This window comes from Rhinatrema bivittatum, chromosome 1 (genome assembly GCF_901001135.1).
Source record: "Rhinatrema bivittatum chromosome 1, aRhiBiv1.1, whole genome shotgun sequence".
In the NCBI taxonomy this organism is placed as follows: domain Eukaryota; kingdom Metazoa; phylum Chordata; class Amphibia; order Gymnophiona; family Rhinatrematidae; genus Rhinatrema; species Rhinatrema bivittatum.
This window is the reverse complement of record NC_042615.1, coordinates 134,979,453-134,992,299: the sequence shown is the minus strand read 5'-3', so window position 1 is coordinate 134,992,299 and position 12,847 is coordinate 134,979,453. Positions and strand designations below refer to the sequence as shown.

General features: G+C 43.1%; 1 protein-coding gene across 1 annotated transcript in view; it reads left to right on the top strand.

The window, feature by feature from the left end:
- The window catches only part of TRMT9B (tRNA methyltransferase 9B (putative)), a 50,480-nt gene extending 43,909 nt beyond the window's left edge, over positions 1 to 6,571 (top strand). The window contains exon 4 of the mRNA XM_029584136.1: positions 5,349 to 6,571. Within this exon, the coding sequence (XP_029439996.1) occupies positions 5,349 to 6,361 (1,013 nt within the window). The 3' untranslated portion in view covers positions 6,362 to 6,571. The remainder of the gene's footprint in view (positions 1 to 5,348) is intronic.
- Positions 6,572 to 12,847: the final 6,276 nt, after the last annotated feature.

Sequence of the window (12,847 nt, the reverse complement as noted above, 5' to 3'; positions counted from 1 at the left end):
AAACTCCATTCACGATTCCTAATACGAGTTAGCAAGGAATCCTCCAGGCTGATCTCTCTCCGGTACCAGACACTCCCACTCTGTGTACTCTTGCTCCAGGACGACTTAGGTACCCGCTCCTCGGGGGCCTTACTTCGCTCCTATCTACCCTCTGGGGTTGCCTATCACCTACAAGGATGCTTAAGGTACCTGCTCCTCGGGGGGCCTTATTTTGTCCTGGACCTCCGCTCCTAGGGGGTTCTCTTCTACTACAACTGCCAGCATCAGAGTGAGTACTACCGCCCCAGTTCTGTCTCTGCATTGTCTCACCACTCTCTCCATAGATCCTTGGCCTACCCCGCACAGCGGACCATTACCGGATCTACTCTCATTGGCCTTTCCATCATGGCCTGGGTTCTTGGCCTACCCTGCTTCGTGGACCACTACCGGACCCATCTCCCTCTCGGGACCTGGTGAGATTGTGAAGCTGCCTTCTCCACTCTGCAGCCCTCAGACATCTCCTCTGCTGGCTGGGATCATTATCCGTTCCTTGGGTTTTCATCTATGTTGCAGTATAATAAAAACTAACTTCTCTGTGTCCATTTTTGCTCAGGAGCTAGCCTATCGCTGCAAGTCCCTGCAGGGCTCCGCCCTGTGGGAGGTGCCATCTCTTGCAGGGCCAAGGGCCCATGCTTCAATGTCCAAAGTACAACACCTGGGAGAGCATTCCCTGCATCCGCCACCTTTTCCATGAAGAAATATTTCCTGACATTGTCCTGAGTCAGTCCCTTTGGAGTTTCATATAGTGACCCATGGCTCCATCATAAAAAGTTTGATTCTTGTGTATTATTAATATCTTTCAAATATTTAAAAGTCTGTACAGTATCTCCCCTGTCTCTCCTCTCTTCCAGGGTATACATATGTAGGTCCTCAAGTCTCATCTCATAAGTCTTTCCCATATCACTTTGTTTGTCTTTTTCTGGACCACTTCCATCCTGTCTCTATCCTTTGAGATATATTCACCAGAACTGAATATAGTACTCCAGGTGAGGCCTCACCAAAGACCTGTACAAGGGCATTATCACCTCCTTTTTCTGCTAGTTATGCCTTTCTCTATGCAGTCCAGCAGTCCTCTGGCCTTACCTATTGCCTTGTCACATTGCTTCGCTATGGTCAGATCCCTGGACACTATCACCCCAAGGTCTTTCTCCCGGTCTGTACACATTAGTCTTTGCCCAGTCCCCACTCCCTATTGTGCTCCATTGGATTATTGCACCCTAAATGCATAACTCTCCACTTTTTGGTATTGATTCTAGCTGCCAAGCCTTTGACGCTCCTTGAGCTTTCTTAGATCATTTCTCATTCTCTCTTCTCCTTCAAACATGTCTAGAGCTTAGTTTCTTTCTCAAAAAGACAAACTTTACCTTCTAACCCCTCTGCAATATTGTTCACAAAAATATTGAACAGAACTGGCCCCAGAACTAGGAAATATTTCTGAGAATTCAACCCTGGAGGTTCTGGATTTCAATTTCTTATCTAAAAGCTTAAATTTACCTTCCAGAACCTCTCTCCTGCAGCTTCTTATATCTTTGATACCCATATGTAGCATGAGTGCCAGCTCCTCCTTAAATCATAATTAAGTGATATGTAAGGTTCACTACCTTTGCACCAGCCAGCCAAGTTGCCAAATGATCCACACTGAACAGTCACCCAGCTATCTGGATTCCTAATGATTGAATTGTTTATTACAATGGCAGTGCCAACCCTTTCCTCCTGGGCTCTCCCCCTGGAGACACATCCTTAGTGCAAGAGGATAGGGTATCAACCGGAGGGCAGGTCCTAAGTACAGGGATCATTTTCTGCCACTCCAAGATGATGATCGGCTGCCAGGTGACCTTGCTCTTCCAGAGCAGCACAGGGGCTGCCAGACTGGAGTTGGCAGAGGTCTACTATGTCCGTGAAGCTCTCATCTATATCCCTCTCTGTCTTCCTCTGCTTATCCAGGTCCTGCCACTCTCTGAGGTGCCAGGAATGTTTTGCAGCAGGTACACATATACAATCCTTCACCAACAAGTAGATAATTATCCAGAATATAATAAAATGGAGAAACATATATGAAGCAAATGAGAAGGTGGAAAATTTGGGCAATATACAAAAGATCCAAAAGGAAAAGAAGAATTGTGTCGCTAAACAACTTTTGATCTGTCCTCAGAAACAATCCTACAACATGATCTGTGCAGAATTTTTCACAAATTTAACCAAATTTCAAAGTTCATGTACATAGCTGGTGAATCCCCTCGATATGGACCATGTTTTGCCGTGCAGCTGCAGTGGGAGGGACTCCTCAAACTGCAAACAGAAATAAATGTACATAAATGACAGAACATATCAAAAGGCTACTTCCTGTACATATTAATACAAAAGTTGAAAAGAGTTCATATCATCAAGCCATTAAAGCAAGTTTTGCACAAGATGATTTCTAAACAGCTTTTCTTCACTAGCTCCAAAAAGGAGTAGAAATAGATTCCAAAATTGTGCCATAAAGGGTCACATGGTACAGAATATCAAAACACAAAATAACAGCACAGAAACTTTCTATAAACCATGTAAAAAACTTTGAAAGCACAATAAGAACAAGCATGTTCCCAATCTTTCTGTTATGAGTATGGACCCTTGGACCGAGGTGAGATTATTTATTTATTTATTTAAGGCTTTTATATACCGACTTTCTTGATACAAATCAAATCAACTCGGTTTACATCGAACAAGCAGTAACTATAAACAACCAATAACAAGAGACAATTTGAAAGGAGAATAAAGTTACATTATAACAAGGATATGTTAACTTGGAGTAGGAAGTAAGAGAGGGCACGAAGAGAGGGTATAATATACAATGGAGTATATGAGGGAGGCGAGGAGCAGTCCTCATAATAACTTTTAAACGTCCTTATAGTAGTAATTTGTATACATGATTTAGAGCTTGTTTATATGCACAATTGCTGTTTATATGCATAAACATATATGCATAATATATGATTAGAGCTATCCACAGGGAGGAGCCCTGCAGGTCTTCACCAATGGCTGGCAGAGCTGAGTAAAGCAGAGACTCAACAGGGACTTCACCAATACTAGCCCATGTTTCCCATAGGTTGAGCCTTTGGGTGCCGGGGCCGGCCAGACTTAGGCGCGGGCCTCTGGATGATGGAGGATATGTCATAGAAGAAGAATGCCAGCAAGAAGAAGACATGTCCATTCAGGCAGAGGTCAGGGCAGGCAGCAATCCAGTGAAGTCCAGGATGTCCGAGGTCAGCCGAGAATCCAATACTGAAGAAGAAGCCGGGGTGCGCGCTGAAGTCCAAAGCCGAAGAGACGATCCGAAGGGAGGAAGACAAGACAGGGAAGCAGGGAGCAGACAAACCGGGAATCACCAGACGAGGAGACAGGAACCAATGAAGACACAGGAACAGGAACCAAAGATCAGGAACCACAGATAGGGCACAGGAACAGCATGGCAAATAGCTACTCAATGGAGTTTGACCTATTGCCAAAGCGTCTGAGGCAGGTCCAGCCAGGCTTAATAGCAGAGGCCCCATGACATCATCAGAGGGTGCCTCCGCAAGATTCCCGCTACTGGCCCTTTAAGAGGGCTCAGTCAGCGTGAGCGTGTGTAGGGAAGGCCCGGGGAGCAGAGCAGAAGAAGGCTGCCTGCTTCAGTAGGAACAGCCAATGCCGGCGGCACACGGCACACCAGGCACCCTGGAGCAGGAACCCTTCCCCACCACCAGGATGTGCCTCATCGGGCCAAGAGCCAGCTGAGCATCCGTCGCAGGGGCCCGATGCTCCCACCCGGCCTGGCTTGAGGGTGAGCACGGCGGTCCACTGTAATGACCCGCTGACCACTGAGCGTAACACTTTCATTTTATGTAACTTAATGCTTATTTACCACAGAACCAGATCCTAAGATCTGCTTAACACAGTGCTTAACTTTCTTTCTCAGAAAGTGAGTAAAGTATTGCACACTATTGACTCCCTTAGGAGCCGAGTATGTTTTCCGTAATGTGCATTGGTACACTCACTCCAAGTTTGCCACGCATCTTAACACAGAACGTTTGACCAAAAAAATGGGAGGAGTGTTTTAGGTTGGCAGAAGAGGACATTTGAACAGATTTGAGTTTTATTTGGCTGCTTTCATCACTTTCAACTTCAGCAAACTTTCCTAATGTGGGAGCTAGGCAAAAAGTAGAACCACTATTAGGTGCTGATGAGAAACTAAGAAAGACTTTAAAAATAAAATTAAAACAATACGTTTATCCCCTGAAAAAGTGCAAGGGAGAAACTGAGAGTGAGGCTATGAAAGGAAAGCTAAAAACAGTAAAAACATTGATTAAAGTGAGCCCATTGAATGAAACACTTCATGTCAGCCTTAATAGCGATTTATTAGGTTTGACTTCTGATAATATGAGCAGTGAGCTAAGCAAGTGACATTTATTTGGACATGTCTCAGTCTCGGTATTTTTCCAGCTGATTTAAGTGAAGAGGGTAGCATATGAGGAGAAAAATACCGGGCTGCTTACATTCTTACACAAACATTTACAGTCGCTCCAAACCAGAACCCGGCTTCTAGTTATTGGGATTGAAGGATTGGAGTCTGGGGTTATGTTTTGCTTTAATTAAATACTTGTTGATTTGGCATACCTAACCATTCTGTGAACACTTATTTGAGGACAATGTTTTTGTTAGTAATGCTGATTATCTGCACTCCCTTTTCTACTTTTTATATTCCTGATAATCGTGGCGCCAGCGTCTACATCAGACTGTAAATTTTCCAGCAGCTTCCCTCTCCGTCTTAAACTTTTCCCTTGACAGTCTCTACAGTCTGTGATGAGAAATGGTCCACTAGAAAAACCCCAGGAACACTGTACAAAGCAATAGCAATATAGATCAGTTTAATGCTGAAAACCAGCTTCTGCACTTGCAGCATACTTTTAAATTTTTAGATACACAGGATATGCTATTGTGGCAAATATACCATGAAAACTGACTTAATTACCATATGTCCAATTGAGGGGGGAACCAACTAAAATATACTTTATGTGCTGCTGTAATCTGAATATATGAAAATTTGTACAAAACAGCAAATTAACCTTAAACCCTGTTTTAACAAGATAGAATTTGGTAAGTTGTAAAACTATATTTTGTGTGTGATGAACTGATGCTTTGGGGGTAAGACGAAAATTTTATGAGTCCCATATGTTTACTGGATTGCTCCTTTGTGACATACAAAGTTGTTATTCCTGCTTACTGGCAAAATATCTTTTTGTTTTTACTGTGACATTAATAGTCCTGCCATTTGTTTCCTTTCTTCGCAGTAATTCACCATTTTTCAACGAAGCAAAGAAGAATCAGAGCAATAAAGGAAATGGTGCGAGTGCTGATACCTGGAGGGCAAGTTATGCTGTATGTATGGGCAATGGAACAAAAGAATCGTCGGTTTGAAAAGCAAGATGTATTTGTTCCATGGAATAAGGCCTTGTGCTCCAGACCCCCTTCTGAAACCACCCAGTCTGGAAGGAAGGGCACTCTAGGCCACAGCATTGAAATGCAGGACCCCAACAAGCAAACCATGGGTTCTGCTGAATCTATCAACATGAATAACCTTAGACAAGGTCTAGATACAAAACGATCACACAGCACTGACAATTATGCACCTGCTGAAGGATGCTGCATAAAATTTTATGAAGATGAAAGCAGATTTTATGCTGTGTTGGGGAGATCTTTACGTTCCTGGTTTTTCTCCCGATCCCTCGATGAATTTGCTTTAAAGAAGCAAATTGAGAAGATGAAGCCATTGAAAAGCCTAGGAGGATGGGCAAACAGCGCCATATCTGCTCAGCCTTCTAGGCACTGCAGTTTAGATCTGGGTCATCGTGGCTCATTATTACAAGGAGAAAGTTTTGACGATGATGAGGTGTTCATGGAAAATACATCCCACAAAAAAGCACAGTGGTTCCTATCCTCAGATGCTATTGGGGATTTAAATGGAGTAATTCAGAGCAACGGTATTGGAACATCTTTTCAGAATGATTTAACAGAAGACAGGATCTGCACCTGCAAATGCAGTGATGAAACAGATAAGTCCACTGTTAGCAAAATCTTGAAAAGAACTTCAACCACAGACTCAGCTGATTCCATTTTGGATGCTGCAGTTGCTGTTGAGGACCAGGATGCTGACATGTTAGATGCAAAAGCCTACATGCGTTACTATCATGTTTTTCGGGAAGGTGAACTCTGCTGTCTACTGGAAGAAAATGTGCCAGATCTTCAGATTCTAAATTCTTGCTATGATCATGGAAACTGGTATATTATTGCTGAGAAAAAGTAAATACATAATTAAAAGTTGATATTCTTTAAGGAGAAGAGCTGACCCATTCCTCTGCCTCTTGGGAAAAATTCCTTAAGAAACTGTTTAGGAAGTATGTTTCTTGGGGGCACTAAATTAGAGGAAAATTGTAGTGAATAAGGACCAAGTCTAACAAATCTTTGTTATTAAATATAATATAATGCAGAATAATTTACATTTTATCAATTTGCTAGTACCACTTTTATGTTTTTTTTTGTGAATTGTAGTATGTGAATGAGCAAATATATATATATATATATAAACTGTATATGTTAGAAATCTCAAAAGAGCACTCATGCTATGAGTGCTCTTTTGAGATTTCTAATATAGTTACATATGTACACAAGCATTTTGTTTGATTTGCTGCTTTTTCTTTACTATATATACATTATATATATATATATATATATACATATAGGAACAGCTGTCAACAATTGAAAAATAAGCTCCATTCACCAAGAATGAGCTAAAGGTAAGCACCAAATGCCCATAAACTTTTAATCAGTGGTCCCAGAAATTATATTCTGTCAATCTTTTGGAAAATGTTTCATCCCTGTAGAGTATTCCTTTTAAATGTGTTATAATTTTTAGTGGAAAATAAAATATCTCAAAACCAATCTTCAACAAACAGTTCATGAATATTTGCAACCCCTTCATATGTGGAAATGAGAATCCTATATACAAAGTGAAATATATATATAGTACATCTTGGACTCTGGTTGGAAAAAGTAGTGATGCCAGGTAGGAGACTTGAAGGTAGTCAGTCTGACAGGGTCAGTGTTTTGACCGAAGTCTGTGTTAGGGGCTTATAAAATGGTCTTTTCATAATGCAGTGTCTATCTCCTTTTCTTTCCCAGTGGACACAGCTGCATAATTTTACCAGCATTTGACAGAGGTGCTCCAATATGGGCAGGGTTAGGGTGGGATATTTCCAAAGTACACAAGTTGTTTTAATCAGACAAACTGGCCGCACGTATATTTTTCATAAGCAATAATGGAAGTGAAACTGTGCATGTACTTTCACTTTAAAAACTGGTATTAAGTCCGCATTATAAAAAGTGCCTGTGAACTTTGCAGCAATGCAAGAGTATATATGGGATTAATGATTAAGACATTATGGACAGTGCTCTAAGCCTCCCTTGATTCTGTAGCCACTGGAGAAACAGCATAGACTGTTTGCTGCATAATTTACAACCTGACACATAGTCAACATTCCTGAAGCTTTCCCACCTCTTAATTCAATCTTTTGAAGAAAGCTACAAAATGCCTGCCTTCAGTTTCATCTGTCTCTACTCTTGATCCAACCCCTTCCCTCTCAAACAGTCTGCAGGGAACAGGAAGGGAGTGGGGGGCTGAGGCAGGAGCAGACAGAGCAGATGAAAGAAGATACACTGCTCCCTGATCCAGCTCCTTTCCTTCTGTTGTTCCTTCCCACCTTCCTTATGTCCTGAATAGGAGGGGAGAGGTGAAGTTGGAGTGGACAGAAAAAGCAGTCAGAATGATTCTTCAAACCAAAGATAATTTTGATATAATTCCTGGGTGGAGGTACTGGCACGCGCAACTTGCTCCTGCTCAGAAGCAGGAGCAAAAGGTAGGACAAATGTCCTACCATTTGGGAGGGCAGGATAGGAGAAGGGGAAGGGAGGTCAGGCTAGGGGGTTGGGAAGTTCCCTCCCAGTCCGCTCCTTAATTGGAGCAGACTGGGAGGGAACTGGGGAAGGACCTGATGCATCGCCGCATGAATTTACAAAATTATTCCCTCCCTTGCTTGCACCGACCTGGCATGTTATAAAATCGCATGTCCATGTGCGCACGCTAGGGATGTGCAGAGCAAAAGTTTATGTCCATATGTCCATATGTCCAAAGGGGGTCCCATTTGCGGTCAATATGGACATAAAAAAAATTAAATGAGTTGGGTATATGTCCATATGTGCAAAAAAAAAAATTTAAACCCCCTCACCCTCCTTAATCCCCCCCCCAGACTTACCACAACTCCCTGGTGATCGAGCGAGGAGTGAGGACGTCATTTCTGCAATCCTTGGCGAGAAGCATGTGACGTCGGCGGCATGTCGAGTGACGCCGGCGTCACGTGATTCCCGGCGAGTTCGCGCCGGAAGGCTCGTTCGGCCCAAAAAGAACTTTTGGCCAGCTTAGGGGGGTCAGGAGGTCCCCCCAAGCTGGCCAAAAGTTCTTTTTGGGCCGAACGAGCCTTCCGGCGCGAACTCGCCGGGAATCACGTGGCGCCGCGTCACTCGACGTGGCGCGACGTCACATGCTTCTCGCCAAGGATTGCAGAAATGGCGTCCTCACTCCTCGCTCGATCACCAGGGAGTTGTGGTAAGTCTGGGGGGGGGGGATTAAGGAGGGTGAGGGGGTTTAAATTTTTATTTATCCATGTTCCATGTATGTTCCATGTAAACCGCCTTCCCGGCGATAGTTTTCTCTGTTAATTGTGAACCGGAGTGATATGTATTGTATACAGGAACTTCCGGTATATAAAAACCTAAAATAAATAAATAAATAAATAAATTTTGGCTCAACAATCGCGATTTCCAACATATCCAACATAGCTATGTTGGATATGTGGGAAATCCGATCGTATATGTCGAATCCTTTTTTTAAGTTAAAAAAAAATATGAGTAGCGTTTTACATATGCGGTCAATACGAATGCACATCCCTAGCGCACGCCGGATAACGCTCACACGTGGACGCGCGCACAGAGGGCCAGATATTTGTACCTACGCGCGGGCGTAGATTTGTGCATGCAACCTGGCGCACACAAATCTACACCTGATTTTATAACATGCGCATACAGCCACGCACATGTTATAAAATCCGGGGTCGGCACGTGCAAGGGGGTACAGTACACACTTGTGCATCTTGCACACCGAGCCCTAGCGGAGCCCCGATGGCTTTCCCCGTTCCCTCCGAGGCAGGCGTAGGTTGCGCGTGCCGGCACGCGATCCCTGGGCCCAGCGGCAGTGGAGAGGCCTCTGGCCATTCCTATGCCCCGCCCCCGGACCGCCTTGCCATGCCCTGCCCATTATTTCAAGCCCCGGGACTTACACACGTCCCGGGGCTTGCGAGCATCGCCAGGCCTATGCAAAATAGGCTCGGTGCACGCAGGAGCGGGTTTTTGGGGTTACGCGCACAACCCTTTTAATATCCGCCCCATAATGTTTTAAAATCTACTCCTTAGTTTGTAACATGTCTTCACTTCATAAATTTTGTGTAAGCCTTCTGGGGATAGAGAACATCTGCAGAACCTAAATGTAACCCGCTTTGAAGTGCTGAAAAGTGCAATAAAAATCATATAAATAATTGTATATAGTTAAAAGATTGTTTAAAAACAAACAACATAAATGGTTTTCAATAAAAAATTTACTTTTTTTACATAGTCCAAGGTCTGAATCTTTATGCAAAATTATGCAAATGTGACACATAATTACTGCAGAATTTTGAAAAACCTACCACAGAATTTTCCAACTCTTGCCACATATTCTTGAAAAATCTCACGCAGGAAACTGGGTGCTCTGCTTATGGGCATTAGATGTTTACCATTAGCCTATTCTTTACAAGTGTCTTTTATTTCTCAGTTTTTAGTGCTGTTATATTTTTTACAGATTTTTTGCAACACCATTTATTGGCCTTTGTGTTGTAATTTAATGAGTAAATACATGACATTCACAATAATTCTGTATGTATATTGCATTAAAACATGACTGGCTTTTATCAGATGCAGTCTTCATACAACTTGACATTTGTTTTCCTAGACCATTATATATTAGGGAAGGGTGCTTTATTGATGGAAATGGACTTTCAGAAAACTGCCTGCCCTGTAAGCATGTACTATTACCCACAGTTGGGGGAGGCATTCCCAGGTGTGAGACTGGGTAGGAGTTTGCATTTGCAGACATACTTTTGAATTTTCAAAAGTGCGTGAACAATTTTTCTTGAAAAACTACCCAAATGAATTAGCAGGTATAAATGTATGTGGGTGGTTTTTTGGAATAATTATCAGAGGGAATATACATGCATATTTTCTCTTTGAAAATTAGATAAAGTCCGAGGTACAAAGTACCCTCAGATTTTGCACTAATGTGGGTAGTTTCAGAATAACTCTTTTTATGTATAATGTTGTGTGTATCCCCTGTTCTGGTGGTTGGGCCTAGAAGACAGAGGTCACACAGGCTTCAGGGCCTTGTCTTTCTTTCTTTCTGCCCCACAGCCCCAGAGTGTTGGGTTCTTATCGATGTGAAGGGGGAGGAATACTCCTTCAATACCTAAGGTGTGGGGGTGACTCTCAATTTCACTTTCCTGGGAAGGTCTCTCTTCACTTTCAATGGGAGTGATGTGAGTGCTAATAAAATGCTATAGATGCTTGAGTTGGGTCTCCAAAACAAAACTTTATTGTACCAAATTTTCAGTAGCAAATAGTAGCACTTTACACATCAGTTCTTGGCACAACAGTCTATAATCACAGTTCTCCAACTTTCTTTATTTGTCAGGCCAGGGATAAACTCATCCTCTAGGACATGGAAAACCAAGGCATCCCAGGTGTACAGGGGAATCCTACTTATGGGTGGAAAGTACCCTTCCACAAATACTGGCAGACAAAAATAGGCTCTCAGTCTCTTTGCAACTCCCCTGGTACCTCTTCTTCCCAAGGTGAAGATTCCAGTTGGGGGCCTCCAAGCATAGCAAAAAGATCTTACTCATGCGGGATCTTTCGATGCAGGGAACATACAGCTCTTCTGGTTTTCAACACTTCAGGGCAGGAAGGTTGGCAGCAAAACTTCCTCCTAAAATTCAGACAAATGTTCACAAAAAAAGCAAAACCACGGAATTCTCCTGCAGCGAGTCATCTCTGATTCATCCATGGTCTGAGTGATGAAGAGCAGTAGAATCTCTTCTACCCTTGGTCTTCACAAAAAAAAGCTCCCCCCCCCCACCAAAAAAAAAAGACCTCCGACCCAGGCCAAATACACAGAAAACAATCTCAAAAGAAGTCCAAAAATGTCTCAACAAGCATCAGGACACCCTTACAGGTCAGACTGTGCCAGCAAGGCAATTGCCCCTTTCTGGTCAGTGCAGGTCTAGCACACTAACAGGCCGATCCAGTACAGTGTGCTCAGCGGGTTTTGGACGCGCGTCCACAGCCCCTCATTCCTTAAGGGGATTAGCGCGTCCAACACCCTGCAAAACTAATACTGCTCATCACGTGCAAAAGCATGTGATGAGGCTATTAGCTAATCTCCCTCAATCCAAAAAATAAAAATGTGCGCCCGAGCCGCACATTTTTACCCTCAGAAATTAACACCCGTCCAGAGCAGGCGTTCATTTCTGAGCAGCCCAAAAAAGTGTACAGAAAAGCTCATGGTGATTGTAAGCTGGAGGAACCAAAAGGACAGAAAGTCAAAAAAAAAAAAAATAAAGTTTACCTGCGGTCAGGATAGGAAAAGGGACGCTCATAACATTGAGTGTCCGTTTTCCTATGACTGCTGACCTCTCCTGGGTGGCCACTGCCGAGGAGGTGCTAGGGGCACACATTTGTCCTTAGCGCTTCCTTGGCAGTGCAACCCCTCATTTAAATATTTGATCGCGAGCCCAGGAGAGGTGGCTGGGTGCGCGTTAGGAAAGTGGGCGTTCAACACTGAGCGCCCATTTTCCGCGTTGCTTTATTAGATTGGCCTGGCAGAATAGGAAAAACATCAACTCAGCTCCTTCTCCTCTGATCGCTAACTCAAAATGCCTCACCTCGCAATGCTGCAAGCTGCTTTTATACCAGCAGGGAGCTAGCCATTCCAGCAATCTCTGTGGAGATGCTTTTCTGAAATGGTGCACCCCCCTCCCTCTACTATCTAACTCCTACTCTCAGCTCAAAAAGAGTTTAGGCACTAGGGCCATATATTGGTGATCCCAAAAGGCCACCACAGTTGTCTTATAAGATGAATTAACATGATTAAAGAGATATTATGTATCTGACCGAGATTTTCAGATAAAAACCCAGTGCTATAAAATATGCTATTTATCCTTATGTTTTTTATCCTGTCCTATGGGGATTATGAAATAAAATTTACACAAAACTTAGCACGGGCTCATAAAAAAAATGCAACAAACATGTTAAAAAGCCACTTAATGAGTGATGCAAAAAGATTTAGAAGTCGATATTCAAAACTTGTCCAGCTAGGAAACTTAGCCGGATCAGCATATCCAGATAACTTGTCAGGATAAACAGCGGCATGACCGCACCACTGAACATAACTGGATACGTTTATCTGGCTAATTTTAGAACTGTTCAACAGCAGTAGGAGCATCCTTTCCAGCTCTTCCATGAACAAAGAGACAGGAGGGGAAAGTTTCAAGTATGCTAATTGCAATAATGAGGTTTTGACTTGGTTGCTGGTGCATTTTAGAAAGTGTATTATTTGCATGTGGTAGAACTGCTAGCTTGTTACTCAAGCAGG